Source organism: Balaenoptera ricei, chromosome 1 (genome assembly GCF_028023285.1).
Source record: "Balaenoptera ricei isolate mBalRic1 chromosome 1, mBalRic1.hap2, whole genome shotgun sequence".
NCBI lineage: Eukaryota > Metazoa > Chordata > Mammalia > Artiodactyla > Balaenopteridae > Balaenoptera > Balaenoptera ricei.
In genome coordinates, this window is record NC_082639.1 from 15,835,406 (window position 1) to 15,855,704 (window position 20,299).

The window sequence follows — 20,299 nt, forward strand, 5'->3', positions numbered from 1 at the left end:
TAATATGAGCCTGGAGATTTCATTTCTACAGGTGGGTAGATTAAGCATCACAGGTTCAGCAGGTTTATTTGCAGCTTAGGGGAACAAACCCAAAGGCCAGTAACAACTGCACTCTTTAACTCAAAAACATCGATGCAATGTCCCTTTAGTGAATGTCTTACAAGCTGCACGGTCATTACAAGCATTATGGTAAAAGGTTACATTCCTAGGAGGGTAAAGAAAATCTTTTTCGTTAAAATATTAAATATCTCGGAGACCTTCTTGTTCCTTCTCAGTAAACATTAAAGAGCTGTAATGATAATGACACACAGCAGATGGGTAGATTTAAACTTTAAAGGAGATCTTTGCCCCAACTGACTAAGTTTCCATAGTTGAGCCTGTGGTCACTGGAGTGTGAAGTTTCTCCAACCTTCTCTTCCTAACCTTTCTCCAAAGGACAATTTCAATGGAACATTTTAAAATTGTAATTTAAAATTCTCTGAGATCGATCAAAAAATTAAAGATAATATCTGATCTCCATGTGCCTCTATAAATAAATTGGAAGGAAATTCATCTACTTATTTATTTATGTCTCTCCCAAATAAATATGATTGCATATGACAAGGGGCCTGCTATTTCTCCCCATAGGAGAGATCAGAACACACAAACTGCTGAAACAGTTGGCCACCTGTCTCTAACCAGGGGTCCACACCATGGCCAAGCAAGCCTGGGACCAGAACTCTTCAGATAATTGAAGATCCCTCCAGCAACAGCTGCTATTTACATGTCCCTTAATTTCACATTTAAGCAGGAAGGAAGGAGTGTGAAGCCTTTTGCTTGCTCTCTCTTGGTGTCCCGCCTTTTCTATCACACCATCATCAGAAGAATCAAAGTGAAGATGCTCCCTAATGTTGGCTGGCCTTAAACAGTGGAAAGTCCCATCCTCTGTTCATTCAGGAAAAGGCTGACTGAGATGTGTGCTACAACAGAGCAAAGTTCAACTCAAGGTCTATGACACAACAAAGCTCATTATTAAAATGTATTTGTTGTTTGAAACCACTGAGTGCAAAGACAATTAAGTAAATTCTGTGAACTTTATCACACTATTCAAACTAAGTTCATTTTTCAAAAAAATTTGAGACCATGAATGAGTTAGACTGAACTTTTTTTTTTTTGGCCATGCCGCGCCGTGTGGCTTGCGGGATCTTAGTTCCCCGACCAGGGATTGAATACGGACCCTCGGCAGTGAAATCTCAGAGTGCTAACCGCTGGACTGCCAGGGAATTCCCTCAAAATGCTTTATTTTATTTTATTTTTTAAATTTGCTTCCACCTTTTCTTTTTTGTGTCTATTTTTAAAATTTTTTATTGCAGTATAGTTGATGCACAACATTATGTAAGTTGTACAACATAGTGAGTCACAATTTTTAAAGGTTATATTCAGTTTATAGTTATTACGGAATATTGTCTATATTCCCTGTGTTGTACAATATACCCTTTTTGCTTATTTATTTTATACATAATAGTTTGTACCTCTTAATCCCCTACCCCTAAGTGTCCATCAACAGATGAGTGGATAAAGAATATGTGGTATGTATATACAATGGAATACTACTCTACCGTAAAAAAAGAATGAAATGTTGCCATTTGCAGCAACATGGATGGACTTGGAGGGTATTATGCTTAGTGAAATAAGTCACACAGAGAAAGACAAATACTGTATGATATCACTTATATGTGGAATCTAAAAAAATAAAACAAACTAGTGAATATAACAAGAAAGAAACAGACTTGCAGATTTAGAGAACAAACTAGTGGTTACCAGTGGGAAGAGGGAAGGGGGGAGAGACAAGATAGACTGAATTTTTCAAAAAAGCTTTCATTATGTTAAAAAGCTTTATGTAAAATGTTTACAGAAATATTACACACAGAAAAATTGCACAAATCAAAGTGTACATCTAGGTAAATTTTCATGACATGAACATACCCGGATTAGGAAAGAAAACATCACCACACTCCAAAAGCCTCTTCAAGTCTCCTTCTAGTAACTACCCTTCCAAGGGCAACCACTATACTGGCCTCTAACACTGTAGATTAATTTTGTCGGCCTTTGAGCTTTATATAAATGGAATCACATAGTATTTATTGCTTTTTATGTCTGCCTTCTTTAACTGATCAGTATATCTATAAAATATATCCATGTTGTTGTCTACAGTTGTAGACACTTGTATGGCTGTTTAGTATTCCATTGGGTGAATATACCACAATTTATCCAGTCTACTGTAGATGGCCATTTGAGTTGTTTCTAGTTTTACACTATGTGGAATAGTGTTGCTATAAACATTCTTGGGGAAACTATGTATGCATTTCTATAGGTAAATGCATACATAAAATAAAAAGTAAAATTACCAGCTCCCCACTATATATATATATATATATATTTCAATATGTTTAAATTCACCAATTCAAAGATGGATCTTTTTGCAGTTGCCTTATTTTTATTCGTATTTACTCCTATCCCTACTTACTATACAGCACAGAACCAGAGCTGTGCTGAACGTTGCAAATGAGCCCAAAAATAAATGGATTAGGCTGTGCCTTTCTACCCAAGCAATGCTGAGGTGGGTCTCAGGCCAGACAAATGTCTCCTTGCCCTGAAGCTCACCTGTCACACACAGAGATACAGGGCTACGCCTACAAAAACATTCTACATCTCTTCCAGGGCCTCTTACCCACAACTATCCTTAGGGGTAAAGAGAATAGAGGTACCCATGATTACAGCAACGTTTTTTAAATGGCAGCACCACAAAATATACCTCCTTAGCCTGGGGAAGGCATAGTCCCTTGTTAAAGAATAACCCACTGACCAAATAAATCATGTAGACCTTGTCTGGATCCCAATTTGAATAACTGTAAAATAAGACAAAACAACAGGGAAATCTGAATATTGACTGGATAGTAAATGATATTATGGAACTAATGTTAATATTTTCAGAGGTGATAATAATATTGTTTATGTTTTCTTTAAAAGAGTTATCACTTAGCAATAGATATTTAGGTATTTATAATATAAAGTCATTACAATACGATGTCTGGGATTTGCTTTAAAGTTGGAGGAATGGGGCATAGGAAGGTATGCACAGATGAATAAAATAACGGCCAGTTGTTGAGAATTGTTGAAGCTGGGTAATGGGTACATGGGGTTCACTATACTATTCCAATATTGTGTGTTTGAAAATTCCCATTTAAAAAAAGGCAAGAAAAAAGAAATCAGTACGAATCCCTTTATCGGCCATTTCTAACAGCAGCTTTGGGTAACAGGGCTCTGCCACTAACAAGCTGTGCGACATTGGGCAAGTCGCTCCACGTCTCGGGGACTCAGTTCACTAATCTGAAAAATGTGGCCTTTGGGTGCGATTTCTCTTGGGGTCCTAAGAAGCGAGCAGGGACCGTGGGCTTGTTGAGAGGAGCCTAAGGGCACTGGGAGACAAGGACCCAACAATCAGGGCAACGTGAACTTTAACCTCAGCTCTGACACATACGACCTGGGACCCTCACTGCCCTCTCCATGCCTGTTTTCGTATCTATAAAAATGACATTCCTATCTCATTGGTGGGAAAATTAACAAATGTAAAGAGTCTGGCACGGTGGATGATAATAAATATAAGTTTCCTTTCTTAATTATTCGCTTTTGCCCAGAACCAGCGATGTTCACACTGAGGACCACCCTGACACGCGACTCCTAGACCCTGGGTACAAAAGCGCAAGAAACTACCCGCCGCGCAAGTGCGCGCACAGCGCCCTCGCGCGCCCAGCCAGGAAACCGCCAGAGTGGCGGCCCCGCCCATTAGCGACCGCGCCTGCGCAGAGGCACCGCCCCCGAGGTTTGTTGTTTTGCCTGGCGTCACCGACGCCTGGGGCTCCGGGGAGACCATGGCGGTGCGGCAGGCGCTGGGTCGGGGCCTGCAGCTGGGCCGAGCGCTGCTACTGCGCTTCACGGCCAAGCCTGGCCCGACCTACGGCTGGGGGCGACCGGAGCGGCCGGGCCCCGCGGCGGGCTGGGGTCGCGGGGAGCGCCCGGGCCAGGCCGCGGGACCCGGCGCGGAGCCGCGCAGGCTCGGGCTCGGGCTCCCCGGCCGCTACCGCTTCTTCCGCCAGTCGGTGGCCGGGCTGGCGGCGCGGCTCCAGAGGCAGTTCGTGGGGCGGCCCCGGGGCGGCGCGGGCCCTTGCGGCCGGGCCGTCTTTCTGGCCTTCGGGCTGGGGCTGGGTCTTATCGAGGAGAAGCAAGCGGAGGGCCGGCGGGCGGCCTCGGCCTGTGATGAGATCCAGGTGAGCGCTGGTTGCGGGCGGGGGCTGGAGCGGAGGCGGGCCGGAGTCAGGCGGGGGGGGGCGGGACTAAGCGCGTGGGCGGGTCCCGAGTTGGGTGAGGGGCGGGGCCAGATGTGGGTGTGGTGAGGGGCGGGGCTGGGAGGCATGTACTGATTTGGGGCCCTGGGTCAAGGTTTATCTTGTCGGAGCTGGAATTTCTTGGCAGTCATCGGTTAAGGCTCATTTTCTTTGTTACTGATCTCCTCATACCCGGCCAGGACCTCACTTTTGTTTTACTGTCTTCCCTTCCTCAGCATGTTTTGAAAGATATGTTAATTATAGCTCCTCTTGCACCGAGGCCAGTGACTTTCCATAAATTTTCTAAAATTTAAGGACAACTAAATCATAATAACACTTCTATTCCTGAGGTAGCTGTCATCCACAATTTATGGATGAGGAAACATACTCAGAGAGGTGAGAGGTGAAAGGTGAAGTAACTTGCTGAAGTCACACAGCTAATAAAGGGCAGTGCCCCATGTCTGACTTTCCAGAGCCTGTGCCCTTAAACCACTGTGCCAGCCAGGCTGCATCCAGTTTAGCCAATTAGTGACATAACTGAAGCCACAGTAAAAAGCAAGAACAGCAGGAGAAAACAGCAGACCTAATGGGTTTTAGTTAACCTGGATAGAGTTATCAGAGGTGACTAGATACATAGGGGTTCTTAGGCTTTTTAAATGTTTAAAATAGCTCAGAGAATTCTGTTTCTGCTCAACCAAAATCTGTATTTCTTCAGAGAAACAGAGCCAATAGGATGTGTTTATAAAAAGGGAGATTTATTTGAAGGAATTGGCTCTGCCGTTCTGGAGGCTGGCAAGTCCAAAATCTGCAGGGTCGGTGGGCAGGCTGGACACCCAAGGAAGAACCATTGTTGAGTTCAAGTCTGAAGGCCATCTGCTGGCAGGATTCCCTCCTCTTCCAGGGAGGCCATTCTTCCTGGGGTTTGGAAACACTCACTGAGTTAGTACAGCCCCTGCGTTTCACAGCTTAGCGCTGAGGTGGTGGAAGGTGGGGTGACTTGCCCAAGGACACAGCTGGTTGAAAACCAAGCAGTGTCTCCCATGTTTCCTGGTTTTCAGCCCAGTTCGTGTTACTCATCACCAGAGTGTCTCACGTTTGCGCTCTGTCCCCTTTGGGGCAACAGGTGACACCTGACCTAGTCCCCAGCCTCTGTACTTGTCTTTTGCTACAGCTCAACTGGCAGAAGCCAAGGGCGGCCAACTTGACAAATCCTACTTAAAATTAGGGAGGCTGTTTTTAAACTGAGGAGCTTGACCCCCTAAGCTTACCATCCTCCATGTCCTTTCCTCACACTTCACCTTTCTGTGACTTAAAATTTTTAATTAGTTGCCAATTTAAAAAATTCGGGCATTTGACTTCTTTTGAAAGAAAATCACCAGATCTGGCAACTCTAGTGCTAAAATTCTGTATGGTGTCATACTGGGGTAGAACACTGACCAGTGCCTTTAGATGCATTTGGAAAGCATTTGGGGGGGTGGGGGAAACCTATATAAAATAGGCAAAAGACATGAATATATATTTCACCAAGAGGAGATACAGATGCCAAATAAGCATATGAAAAGATGTTCAACGTCACTAGCCATTAGGGAAATGCAAGTTGAAATACAATGTGATATCTCTGCATACTTATTAGAACAGCTAAAATTTTTAAATTAGTGATAGTAGCAAATGCCTGTGAGGATGCAGAGAAACCGGACCAATGGTGAGAATATAAAATGGTGCAGCCACTCTGGAAAATAGTCGGCAGTTTCTTAACAAAGCTAAACATGTATTCGTTGTATGATCCAGCCATTGCAGTCTTGGGCATTTACCCAGAGAAATGAAAACTTATGTTCACACAAAAACCTGTACATGAGTAGCTGCTATGGAAAACAGTATGGCAGTTCCCCCCAAAAATTAAAAATAGAATTATCATATCCCAGCAATTCCACTTCTGAGTATATATTCAAAAGAATTGAAAGCAGGAACTTGAACAGATACTTGTACACCTATGTTCATAGCATCATTCAGAGTACTCAAAAGGTGGAAGCAACCCGAGTGTCCGTCAGTGGGTGAAAAATAAGCAAAATGTGCTATATACGTACAATGGAGTATTATTCAGCCTTAAAAAGAAAGGAAATTCTGACACATGCTACAACATGGAGGAACTTGAGGATATTATGCTAAGTGATATAAGCTAGTCACAAAAAGACAAATACTGTATGATTCCACTTATATGAGGTATTTAGTCAAATTCATAGAGATGGAAAGTGGAGAGGGTCTGGGGAGTCACTGTTTATTGGTATGGAATTTCAGTTTTGCAAGATGGAAAGAGTTCTGGAGATGGATGGTGGTGATGGTTACACAACAGTGTGAATGTACTTAATGCCACTGAACTGTACAATTAAAATGGTTAAAATGGCCAATTTTGTTACGTGTATTTTACCACAATTCTTAAGAATAATTTTTAAACCCTGTACACAGATGTTCACGGCAGCATCATTCATAATAGCAAAATATTAAAAACCCAAACATCCTTCAGCAGGTGAATTGTTAAACAAACCCTGGTACAGCCATACAGTGGAATACTAAGCAATAACAAGGAGTCAACCATTGATAGGTAACAACCTAAATGAACCTCAAGGGCATTATGCTTAGTGAAAAAAGTCAGTTCCAAAAGGTTACATCCTGTGCGATTCTATTTATGTAACAGTCTTGAAATGACAAAACTGTGGAGATGGAGAACAGATCACTGGTTGCCAGGGGACTGGGACGGGTGGGGTTGGCCCAAATACAAAGAGGTGGCACAGAGTTCTTCTGTGGTGACGGAACACTCCTCTGTCTTGATTGTGGTGGTGATTGCATGTATCTGTACGGGGGATAAAATTGCATAGAGTTACACGTGCGCACGCGCGCGTGCACACACGAAAGAATGCAGGTCAGAAAAGATGGTGAGGGACTTCCCTGGTGGTCCAGTGGTTAAGACTCCGCGCATCCACCGCAGAGGGCGCGTGTTCCATCCCTAGTCGGGGAACTAAGAACCCGCTTGCCGTGCGGCCAAAAAAAAAAAAAAAAGTGAAAACTGAGTAAGATCTGTAGTCTAGTTAACAGTAGTGTATGTTGTCACTTTCCTGGGCTTGATATTGTACTAGTGCTTTATAAGATGTCACTTGTGGGAAACTGGGTGAAGGGTACACAGGACATTTTGTACTTTTTTTTTTTTTTTTGCTGCTTCCTGTGAGTCTATAATTATTTCAAAATTAAAAGTTTTAAAACATGTATCTCATTCTCAAAACCATGGTTGCTAAAGGATTACTCTACAAGATATTGCTTCCACTCCACAGAGTTTAGAAGCTAGTTGGCAAGGCAAGACAGACTTTCGTTTTTTAAAAACATTAGAAGTTATCATACGAGGTGTATTAGCTCATAAGGTCTCAGTGCTTTAGGAATCCTCCAGAAGGAAAGGTTGCTGTGGGCTGGGTTGTCAGGACTGGTTATAGGGGAAGCAGGAGCTTGAGTTGGGACTTGATGGATGAGTAAGGATGAGCAGGTAGAGTGAAGACAGTAGAGATAGGGGGCAGGGGAGAGGAATAGTTTGGGCAAAGGTTCAGGGAGAGGCATGTGAGAGACCAGTACAGCCAGTGCAGACCAGCCTGCAGAACAATTTTCCCATGTAGGAAGTACCAGGACAAGGTACTGAATAACCTATCAGGTCTTGAACCTGATGAGTGACACGTGAAAGCAGTGTGGTTTCATCTGGCTCAGAAGCAGGTGGAAGGGAGGACGTGAGTGGGAGAGTCTGGAGCTGAGTGACTAACCAAGAAAAGGGGGGATCAGCAGATCAGACGAGATTTGAGGGGGAAGGCAGAGTTTGGGTGACTGGAGAAATGATGTCACCTGCCTGAAGTAGGCAAGAACCCCGATTTGGGGGAAGTAGCCTCTATCCCAGTGCCTCCCCACAGCACCTGCGTTTCCATCTATGTCCATCAGAACTCTTGTATTCTTGTTTCCTTTCTGCAAACAGAATGGCCCACCAGATTCCTAAGAGGTAGAGACAGGAAGACAGATGTATGGTCAGGCCACTCAAGATGGCCGTCCTCTTGCTCTCTGTACATCCCCTGCTGGACCAGTCCCTGCTTCACTTACATCCTACTCACAGGAAGGTGCTTGCCCCCTGCCCCAGCTAGTGATTGTTCTAAGCCTTAGGCCAAAACAGCTCCACCTGCTAGTTTATTAAAGGGAAACATCTGCCCTCGTGATGGTCATTATCCTGAGGGGCTGTGAGGGATGTGCCCCAGTCGCCGGTTTCCCTGGTAACTCATGAGCCAACCTGATACCAATTTCCCTATAAATGGTAGCCTCCTTCACCCCTCCCCCCAAGTGAAGATTAGTGAAGATTGCTGCCGTGTCCTGCCTGCTGTCTGCCACACACGTTGGGATGTTGCTCCAGGACCTTATGCTGCAGACGTGTGAGATGCCCCGTGCAATAAACCATTGATGTCTTTGTCACTGTCTCCAGACTCTTTCTTCAGTCGTCTCAAGGCTGGGCAGATACAAGGCTTGCAGGCCTGTGGGGTGCAGCCCAACAACAGGACCTGATGACTCGGCTCCAGGGAGCCCCCTGATTTTACCCCCTTGCCTGCAAAAGCAGCCTGAGGTCATTCACAAGTGGGAGGGGTGGCTGCTGGCCACAGGCTTCTGCCCATACACAGTTCTTGGGAACCATCCAATACCTGCCTGCCGAGGTCTTTGCAGAAGGAGCCGTCTCCATAATCAGAAACCTCCAAGCTTGTGCTGGGAGCTTGACAGGCAGCAAAGGAGTGATATGCCGGCTGCAGAATTTGAGAGTTCTGACCTCTTAACTAATTCATGATGTTCTGTGTTGGGCTGTCTCGGTGACTGCAATGAAGTGACACTTCGAGAAAAATTATTCTGAGTAATGAGAGAGAAAGCAGGATGGCCTGAGCCCAGGACGAGCAGTGAAACCCAACTTGGTTGTGTTTTTATTGGCTCTTGGTCTTGTCAGTGAAGAGCTCGCCTCACTGTACCTCCCCATCCCTTCACTGAAGCCTTACTGGGCTCCCTGGCTCACGGTGCCTGCTTTTTTTCTTCACAGGCAGTTTTCACCCAGAAAAACAAGCTGCTCCCTGACCCACTGGACGCTAGACGCTGGCAGGGTTTCCGGCTGGAGGAGTATCTGATCGGGAAGTCCATTGGCAAGGGCTGCAGTGCCGCTGTCTATGAGGCCACCATGCCTGTGTTGCCCCAGGATCAGCAGGTGGCAGGGAGCATCGGGCTTCTTCCAGGGAGAGGCCCAGAGATCGTTCCACGAGGAGAAGAGGAGCAAGCCCCACTGGCCCCTACCTTTCCCTTGGCCATCAAGATGATGTGGAACATCTCGGTAAGGGTGGGGCCTTCCATCTTTAAAGCCGGCGTTGCTCAAAATGCCGATCTTGGGGGAACCTCATGGCGCTTTTTCCCAGGCAGTAAATAGGAAACAACACAGATTCTCCACAGTACAGGTGCCTCACGCTCTTGCACAAGAGTCTGAAGCAGCGTGTCTCAGACTGTAATATGTCCATGCATCACCTGGGGTCAGGTCAGAAGGCAGATTGTGGGCAGCTGCTGTGGGGTGGAGCCTGAGACTCCCGCTCCCTAACGAGCTCCCGGGCGATGCCCACGCTGCTGGGCCGTGAGCCACACTGAGTAGCAAGTGCCTAAAGCATCCAGGCCGATCAGTTAATTTCAGGGCTGCAGTCTGCACTGGCCTCTCTCTCCCTGACCTGCCACGCTGGGCACGAGGGGCCGCACGCCTCCCACCGCCCCTGCAGACCCAAGGCTGGCTTGTCGCCTCTCTGCTCTCAACTCTTGCAGAACTCGAGACTTTGGGAAATTGAGTATTTTTCCCACCTGAAAACAAAGACTTCTGTCCATTTAGAGTAATTTATCTTGCCATTACATGGGGGGTGGGAGGAGAGGTTAGGAAATTCATCAAGACCTGATGCGTTTCCTCCTGCCCAGAGCATCTTTCCAAGGCTAAGGTGGGACACAGCCACACAGCTCATGCTGGACACTGAAGGATGCAGGTTCAGGTTTCGATTTGGGGAATGGAGGTTATTAGACTATACTTCCACGCTGGGCTAATAGCTAGCAAGTAGCCAAATCCTCGGCCTAGGAAATATCCAGTCTTAGTATCAAAACTCCCACTGGTTGGGGCACGACAGCAAATGCATTTACAAAAGCTAAAAGACTTGATTCTTAAAGGATTCTTGACAGGTTTCACAAGTCCTGAGAGCTGTTCATAATGAAATGAGGAAAATAGGGTGCTTTTCCTTGTTTTTTGTTTTTTACCGGGTGATGAAGAGGGCTGTTCCGTGATTCGGCACGAGTTTATCCAGCGGGGGCTTGTCGGGCTGGGCCTGTCTGCTGAAGGGAGCCTGCGCGGGTGCGCGCTAGCGCTCGGTGGTCAGGTTTGAGCCTGGTGGTGACCGGAGGCATCTGTGGCAGGAAGAAGGGTCCCTGCCTTGATCATCTTGACATCTCCTCCTGCCGTGGGCACCTGAGCTGCCAAAGAGTGTGAGATGTGGGAAGCGCCCTCTGGGTTGGCATGGATGGCACCTCTGCCCTCTCTCTCCCAGGAGAAGCTCAGCTTGGCTTCCCACTCCGGAGAGGTTATCTTAGCTTGAAGGTCAAAGCCAATTCTAGGCAGTAGCCGTCCTGGTCCAGATTATAAGGAGGGCCTGGACTTGCTTGGGCCTGTGTAACCCTGGATCCATTATGGCTGTGTTCCAGGCGGGCTCATCCAGCGAAGCCATCTTTAGCACAATGAGCCAGGAGCTCGTCCCAGCCAGTCGAGTGGCCTTGGCCGGGGAGTATGGAGCGGTCACTCACAGGTAAGCACCCATCTGCCCACCACACAGAGCAGAATCCCCACCTGTGCCCTCACCACTCAGCACAGTGTCTGACACGACACACAGTAGATAATAAAGTCTCACTGAATGATGTAGTCAGTGATGGATTTTCAGTTGGTGGATAATTGGGAAAGATTGTAGACGGTCTGACTCCGGTGGAAGATGCAGGTGGCTGACTCATGCTGGAGTAGGGAGAGAAGGCCGTCCAAAGCTGCCCAGTTCAGAACGATGGAAAACGGATCTGGTTTCTGATTCCTAAGTAATTCCCAGGTAGAAACAAATCGACCTCTGTCCCCAGCGGAGGCAACACTCACTTCACGAATAGCTGCCGTGACCTGATAGTGCCAAGAGATTTTTTTTTTAATGGCCTGTTCTCCATGTGACAGAGGAGCCTGAGAAGTCGGGAGCAGAGTCTAGCGTGGTAAGTGCTAGAATGGCGTACGCTCAGGTGCTAAGGGAGCCCAGAGGTGTGTGTGTTGCAGGGGTTCGGGGCCATTCAGAAGGGCCTCTTGAAGGGACAGTTCTGCCTCTTGGAAGATGGATAGCCATTAGCTAGGCAAAGAAGTAGGAAAAGAGGCTCCCTCCACAGAGGGAAGAGTCTGGATGGCAGCCTAAGCTCACCTTGGCTTTGCAAACCCACAGGTTGTAAAAGATAATACTTGTGCCAGAGGAGACGCTGTGCTCCCTTTAATATTTGTAGACCACCAGGAAGAGGTGGCCCGCTGCGTTTTTGGTGACTTACTAGAGGGTTGGTCTGTAGATCAGAAGCAGGAAGGTGGAAATGGGGACTTTAGGAAACATACATGGAAGACCCCTTCCAGGGCTTGGAAGGCTCTAGTGTGACTGAGGGTCGGTGCAGGCCTAGGGAAGTAGCTGCTTGGGGGGCTTAGCCCTGTCCTCCTCTTCTCCGGCTTCCTTTGTAGGGAAGGGTGGGTGTCAGCTGCTTCCTAGGGGCTAAGTTTATCCTCTGGTGCTTCCTTTTGCGGTGGAAGCGTCAGCCAGCTGACATGGCGCTGCGTGCAAACCTGTCGCTCTGCAGACTTCTACCCACTCTAGTTTTTTCACAGTGTTTATCTCCATCTGTTCTTAAATTGTAGATGTCTTTGTCTATTTATTCATCGTCTCTCCGGCCGCACTCTCTGAGGGCAGGGCTTTTGTGTTTGTTTACTGTGTACACCCAACAGCTCAGGGAATGTCTGTGGAATGATTAGATGAATATGGCAGAAGGTCTGTTACCTAAAGTACTGATGACATCAACTCTGTCTCGGGAGAAAGACTCCGAGACCCTGAGAGCCTGGGTGGATTTCTTCCTAGCCTTTGCTCATCTGGGGACCTCAGACTCAGCCCTTGTGATCTGCTCCTGTGGCTGCTTCTCCCACCTGATTTGTGATCTTCTCCCGTTTACACCCTATGCTCCACCATGGTGAATTCATATGCCCTCCCCAGATGCACACAGGCCTCTTGTGTGTGCAGTTAGACCCCCACCACAGCCTCCGGTCCTGCTCCAGTTCTCCATACACACACACACGCACACACTCCAGTCCTGCTCCAGTTCTATACACACACACACGCACACACTCCAGTCCTGCTCCAGTTCTATACACACACACGCTCCGGTCCTGCTCCAGTTCTATACACACACACACACACACACACACTCCGGTCCCGCTCCAGTTCTATACACACACACACACTCCGGTCCCGCTCCAGTTCTATACACACACACACACACACTCCGGTCCCGCTCCAGTTCTATACACACAGACACACACACACTCCGGTCCCGCTCCAGTTCTATACACACACACACACACACACACCGGTCCCGCTCCAGTTCTATACACACACACACACACACACACTCCAGTCCCGCTCCAGTTCTATACACACACACACACACACTCCAGTCCCGCTCCAGTTCTATACACACACACACACACACTCCGGTCCTGCTCCAGTTCCATACACACACACACACACACACACACTCCGGTCCCGCTCCAGTTCTATACACACACACACACACACACACTCCAGTCCCGCTCCAGTTCTATACACACACACACACACACACACACTCCGGTCCCGCTCCAGTTCTATACACACACACACACACACACTCCGGTCCCGCTCCAGTTCTATACACACACACACACACACACACACTCCAGTCCCGCTCCAGTTCTATACACACACACACACACACTCCAGTCCCGCTCCAGTTCTATACACACACACACACACACTCCAGTCCCGCTCCAGTTCTATACACACACACACACACACTCCAGTCCCGCTCCAGTTCTATACACACACACACACGTCTCCCCAGCACAGCCACACGCTTCCTCTGGGCTCTCGTGTCAACCAGGCAGCGCTTTCCCACTGTGGCGCTGACAGCCTTGTGCTGTGATCATGATTCTCCCACTGGCCTCAATGGCCCCAGGCTAGGAACAATGCTTTGATTCCTTTGATCGCCTAGGACAGGGGCCCATTTGGGTGGAGTCCAGAGGAGCTGTACAAGGCCACACGGTGGACTGGCTTCAAAGCTCAGAAGTGAGGCAGCTCTGAGGACGGGGCATGTGTCGAACTCTCTGTGTTGTCTTGATGTCTCTGGGCTTCTGCTCCCTCCTCCTCCTCTGCCACCCAGCATCCTTATTTCCTACCCATGGCTACACCTCTGGCTTCCCTCAGGCCTCAAGTTCATGTGCCCAAAGCACAGTGAGGGCAAACAATACTGAAACATCGGAGTTTGGAGCAGAGAAAGATTTATTGCAGGGCCATGCAAGGAGAAGGATGGCTCATGCCCAAAAAACCCCCAAACACCCCCAAGGGTTTCAGCAAAGCGATTTTAAAGGCCAGGTGAGGGGAGGGGGTCACAGGGTGTGTGAGTGGCTCGTGCACAGTTCTCTGACTGGCTGACGGTGAGGTGGCAGGGCGGTGTCACAGGTTCACATTATTGATCCTCAGGCGCCAGTAGGTCTGGGGGCCGTGAGCCCGTGGTCATCACGTAGTTAGCATCTTCCATATGGTGGGGGGGGGGGTTGTCACATCTGTAAAACAGCTCAGGAATGTGCATCAGATACTGTTATCCAGGTACTTCGGAGAGGAGCTAAAGCAGAGGATTCAGGGGAAGGCCCCACAGGGTCCTGCTCTGTAACAGCATCCTTTCACCCTCAGCTCCATTGCTGACTGCCCAGTTACTGCCACATTTCCTCACTCACTCACTCCACAAAGAGAGACTCTCCCCTTTTCCTGCCAGCCACTGGGCCTCAGACATGACTGCAGGCTTGTTGCCCTTGGGGTAGGTGCTTACCCTTAGTCCCAGCAGCTCTGAGCCAGGGGCAGGGCTGGTACACAGCAGGTGGTTTTGCAGCCCTGGTCATGCCGTCCCGAACGTGGCCATTTTGTCTGAGCGGTAGGTGTGGGCGTGGCAGCAGGTGACATCTCTACTATGAACTGCATGTGTATCCATTCACTCAAAGGTTTATTGAGCTCATACTCCATGCCAAGTGTTATGCTAGAACTTGGTGAGGAGATTCCAGGTCCTTTACAAGCATTAACAACTTCATGAGGCATGTTACCACCTTATCCCCCTTTTGCATTTGAGACTGAGCCCAGAGAAGTTAAGCAACTTGGCCAAGGACTTGGAGTGGCAGGGGTGGGATTCAATCCCAGGCAGTCCGATTCCAGGGTCTCCTACACTGTGTTCTGCCACCTGGGATGGATGGACAGGGGACGGGCTGGTGGAGTCACTGAATGCGATGAGTCATTGTGGCTTTTCCTTCCAAAACCAGGCTTTGCACCTGGGGCAGAGTTGATATGAGGAACTGGGTGCATAAATGCATGTCAGTATTGAATGTGGCCTTAGACTGTTATATTTCCAAGTGTCATATCTGCTACTGGCCTCATGTTTGTCCCACTTGGCTGAAAAAGAAGATCCAAGGGGGGTCCCAAGCAGCTGGCCGCACACCCCAACGTCATCCGCGTCTTCCGCGCCTTCACATCGTCTGTGCCACTGCTGCCAGGGGCCCTGCTCGACTACCCTGACGTGCTGCCCCCGCGCCTTCACCCCGAAGGCCTGGGCCACGGGCGGACACTCTTCCTTGTCATGAAGAAGTAAGTGGCAGGGGTGTGGCAGGACCTGTAGTAGCGGTGTGCCTGGAGCCCGGGGTTGCAGGGAAGAGGAATCCCCGCCCTCTGGGAGGCCAGGCTGAGGGCGTGTCTGCCCTGTGGAGCAGTTTCCCTGTAGGACAACTTTTCATGAAAACAGAAACACGTGTTGAGTCGGAACATACTTTTCCCCTAGTGCTGTTAGTACCTTTGACTGTTGCCCCCTCTGTGCTCACCTTACCTGGTTTCTTAACACAAACTGCTCCTTCCTCCATCCCTGCACCCCTGGCATTGCCGTATGGGTTTTTAAGGAAACAAGTATCTGTACTGTTACTTTTAATATGTGAGGCCCCAGTTCTTACTTCCTAATTTCAAGATGGTGGGTGGGAACAGAAGGGATACTTGGGGAAAAAAGAAATCAAAAAGTTCAGGAAGAAGAGGAAAGGCCATCCCCCTAATAGGAAATAAGGTGCTCGTGATCTTGGTGCACAGTAGCCGAGGCCCTGTCGCCCTCTCTGGCAGCTACTCCTGTACCCTGCGCCAGTACCTTCGTGGGCAAAGCCCGAGCCCCCGCCTGGCCACCGTGATGACTCTGCAGCTCCTGGAAGGGGTGGCTCACCTGGTGCAGCAGGGCGTCGCACACAGAGACCTGAAATCCGACAACGTCCTCGTGGAGCTGGACGCAGGTAGGTGCCCCGCTGCACCTCCAGGCGGTCCAGGGCACGCTGGACTTTAGGTCTGGGGACATTTAGGAGCCTTTGGGTCTTTTTTGATTTTTATGTTCTAAGTTGTTGTGTCTTAGCTCTGTACACAGGAGATGAGCACTCCCTCCTTCAAGATGGAGGTTTTTGTTCTCTGTGTAGGAGCCGCGGAGCGGTGGTGAACGGTTCCCAGGTTCCTTTCGGTTGTCCGCTTACAGAACAGAAACCTCAGTGGCGGACATTTTCTTGAATAAAGTGAAAAAGAGGTAGACTTTAGCTTAATATAAGAAAGAATTTTCAAACAGTGAGCACTGCTTGAATGTCAGCCCAGCTGCCCCTGGCAGTGAGCTCCCCGTCACTGGAAGCACTCAAGTGAAGCTGGATGGCCACTTGCCTGGGGATCCTGTAAAAGAGTCATACCTCTGGTCAGTTTTGAACTAGAAGGTTAAAGATAACTAAATATGCATTTCTAAGGAACTGGCTTTTTAAAGGAAGTCTGTATGAATCCTTTTACAAATAACTAATTCATAACGCACCTATTTTTTAGGTTTGGATTTGAGGTTTCCAGTTCAAAGACTCTTGGCGGTCATTTGAGCCAGCACCACCTGATGAGTAAAACAAGAGCTGCTCCTTCAATCTTGGGAGAGCTCCAATTACTAGATTATTTAGATTGAGCCAAATTTTATCCCGTTCTTTGCCTGGGGACCTTGATTTCCTAGAGGCACATCTGTACTTGTGTGGCTGGCCCCGCTCGGCTCTCCGGCGAGCGGGCAGCTGTCCAGGCCTTGCTGGCCTGTGCTCCTGGGTCAACACGGAGTCCCTGTGAGCCCCTCGTACCCACATCCAGAGGGTGGCTTTAGTGGAAACACAGGACCTCGGGGCGGGGGGGCGGTTGGTGGGGAGAGGCTCGGCCACTCACCTCTGCCTGTCCGTCTGCAGACGGCTGCCCCTGGTTGGTGATCACAGACTTCGGCTGCTGCCTGGCTGACGAGCGCGTCGGCCTGCGGTTGCCTTTCACCAGTTGGTATGTGGACCGTGGTGGAAACAGCTGCCTGATGGCCCCTGAGGTGAGTCCTGCTGAGCGTGTCAGGCGCCGTCAGCAGAGCCTCTCCCACCAGGTCTCCTCACTGTTTACTCAACACTTTCATCTTCTCTGACCCACAATTTATCAGAAGTCCCTTCCCTGCCTCTTTGCTTAAATCTGGATCTGTCTGATGTTCCAGGAGATGTGAGTTTTGTCATCAGCCCAAAGCAGAGCTGAGCAGATTCTCCTGCATCTGAGCTACAGTTCACTCAGGTTCTGGGTTCCCTGGGACAGAGTTCAGATTAGTCTGTGAATCGGGTGCCGTGCAGGAGCATGAATAGTTTAGAAGTACCAGCAGCATGACTGCTCACCGGTTGCTTTCTGAGCAGGTGTCCACAGCCTGCCCTGGCCCCAGGGCAGTGATCGACTACAGCAAGGCTGATGCCTGGGCGGTGGGAGCGCTCGCCTACGAAATCTTCGGGCTCCCCAATCCCTTTTACGGTCAGGGCAGGGCCCACCTTGAAAGCCGCAGTTACCAAGAAGCTCAGCTGCCAGCACTGCCCGAGTCGGTGCCTCTGGAGGCGAGACAGCTGGTGAGGTCACTGCTCCAGCGAGATGCCAGCAAGGTGAGGCCGTCCCCAGGTTTACAGGGATTGTGTGGATGGAAACCTCGGTTCATGTTCCAGAGTAAAGGTCAGGGCTGGGCAAGCACTAGAGTGACAGGCAGCTCCTCTGTCTTACAAAGGTAAAGGCCAAGTATAGGAGAATACAAAGTAGACTTGCGTATAGATAGGAGTATGGGAGCTGGCCACCAAATTAGTCAGGATTCCAGCAGTTCAACTCCTCTTGGTTTTAGTTGCTTAAAGTTACTCAGAGGGAAAGAGATGCAGTTTTAAGAAACATGTAATGAAGATGTAGCTTAAAGAATCAGCTGAGATCTAATCAGACAGATGTGATGACATCTCCTAAGAGATCTGGACATTGTGAAACTACTACAAAGGCTAACATATTTGAAACCTGAATTGGAGTGGCAGGTCCGGTTGAGGTGGCATGTTTAGTGGAAACAGCCTGGACAGACCAGGGCTCAAACTCCTGTCCAACCACTTACCCCTCACCCCTCACCAAGTGCTGCAGGCTGTCATGGTCACGGTAGGTGCTCGCTGCTGCCCGTCATTAAGTCATGACAACTCCCCTCACCCCAGACACGGCTCCTGGGCCTTCCAGGGTGGGGAGGCTCTTCCAGCAATGCACACTGCCCCCTGCCCCCCCCCCCCCCCACCAATTTGTACCCATGGAAAAGCCGGGAGTGTGTGTCAGGTGAGTGCAGGGTATTGTAGGAGATAGAAGGGTGGAGAAGAATTTGCTCGGGGCCAGAGAAGGGAAGGCCCTGCATCAAGGATGCATTAACAAAGCAGGCTGTGGGTGAAGACTTTGTCACAGGTGTTCTAAGCGTCAGCTTCCCTTCCTGTTACAGAGGCCATCTGCCCGAGTGGCTGCTAACGTGCTTCATTTAAGCCTCTGGGGTGAACGTACTCTAGCCCTGAAGAACCTGAAACCAGACAGGATGATCGGCTGGCTCCTCCAGCAATCAGCCGCCACTCTGCTGGCCAGCAGGCTTGCAGAGAAGAACTGTGTGGAAACAAAAATGAAGATGTTATTTCTGGCCAACCTGGAGTATGAAGCGCTGAGTCAGGCAGCCCTCCTCCTCTGCTCGTGGAGGGCGGCCCCGTGACAGCCGATGTAGCTGGTGAATTACTAAAAGGACTTCCAGTATCTGTGTCGTGATGGTCTGTGAATGCTGAGGGAGGGGCTCCTAGGTGAGGGGTGGGGGAGTCGGTCAGGAGAAAAGATGGTGCAGGGCGGGCCAGTCAGGCAGAGAGAAGGCCTCGGGTTTGGCAAGCGGAAGGAACAGCTTGAGTTCACAGTCTAGCTACTAATTCGCTCAAGCAGTGTGATTCTTTATGCATCATATAACCTGTGTGGACTGAAGTTCTCTTACCTCTAAAATGAAGAAACTGGTCTAGCTAGAGGTCGGCAAACTTTGTCTGTAGAGGGCCAGTACTCAGGCTGTTGCAGCTACTCAACTCTGCCGTTGCAGCGCAAAGGCAGCCTTAAATATGTAAACAAGTCAGTGTGGCGGCTTCCCAATAAAGCTTCATTTAGGGACATTGAGATTTGGATTTCACGTGTCACTAAATAGTCTCAATTGTTTTCAACCACTTAAACGTAAAAACTGTTCTTAGCTTGCAGGCCTACAAAAAACAGGCAGCAGGCCAGACTGACCCACAGGCCAAGTTTGCCAACCCCTCGTCTAGACGAATTCAGAGGGCCTAACTAACTCTAAAAAGAAGCGCTGGCTAATCACTAGGCCCCTTTGTGTATCAGCGCTAAAAATGTGACTCTGCATACAAATCCAAAGGAATGAGCCCACTGTACCAGGCGAGGGGCTACTCGGGTGTAAGCTGCTGACCAAAAAGTCCCACCTTAAGCTCGTGTCCTGTCTTCACAGACCTCTGAAAAGTCAGTGACCGAGCAGGTGAGGCCGAGCTGAGGCGGGTTAGACCTGCGTACCACGTTAGTCTGCGTGTTACCTGCGCTGAGGCAAATGTTCGCACAGGTCAGGGTATGCAGGTACCAGAGTGAAAAACGCTGAAGTAAGGCCCGAGATGCGGGAGCCTCTGCACTTCAGTCACGCGTCCTGGAACAGCTCTGAGGGTGGTCTGGGGGAAGCGTCGCCACGGAGCTCGTCCAGCTACTGAATTGAGTCTAGCAGAGCTAACATGACTGATGAAATGGGAATTAACAGGGCAGTGTTTTAAACTTGCTGATTTTCCCCTTCTGACTAGCGTTTCTTACAGGAATTGTGAAGAATTAAATGCATATTTACAACTGCAGAACATGTATGTGCCTGGAACTGAATACTTGGCTTTGAGAGTGATTCTTATACCACAAAGACAAGAAACGATCAATAATGGGGAAGGGATTTTATATACAACTTTACACATGCTTTTTAGGAACACAATTATTGCCTAAAGCAAGGTGAACAAAATTTAAGGTTCTTTTCAACCAAGCAGTTCTGTAATTCTGTTACAAAGTCAAGCACTGTTGATTTCCTAGATTTCCCATTTCAGTGATTTCCCCACTGGCCTTTATTAACCTTATTTTATCCCTTGACGTTTAGAAGCTCTGTCATTTTCAGCAAAACTA

The 20,299-nt window shown here is 48.9% G+C and overlaps 1 protein-coding gene across 3 annotated transcripts; it reads left to right on the forward strand.

Annotated features, from left to right (window-relative positions):
* Window positions 1-3,862: 3,862 nt before the first annotated feature.
* PINK1 (PTEN induced kinase 1) lies at window positions 3,863-20,011 on the forward strand. 3 transcript variants are annotated; one of them, XM_059915252.1, is made up of 8 exons: window positions 3,863-4,307; window positions 9,460-9,744; window positions 11,136-11,236; window positions 15,194-15,373; window positions 15,890-16,053; window positions 17,008-17,135; window positions 17,482-17,718; window positions 18,567-20,011. In XM_059915252.1, the coding sequence occupies exons 1-8, from the start codon at window positions 3,912-3,914 to the stop codon at window positions 18,822-18,824; spliced, it is 1,749 nt and encodes a 582-aa protein (XP_059771235.1). In that variant the 5' UTR covers window positions 3,863-3,911; the 3' UTR covers window positions 18,825-20,011. The 3 variants fall into 3 exon arrangements, with proteins under 3 accessions (XP_059771235.1, XP_059771238.1, XP_059771228.1); XM_059915245.1 differs by having other exon boundaries at window positions 3,864-4,307; window positions 15,191-15,373; XM_059915255.1 differs by lacking the exon at window positions 17,482-17,718 and having other exon boundaries at window positions 15,191-15,373.
* The last annotated feature ends 288 nt before the right edge of the window (window positions 20,012-20,299 follow it).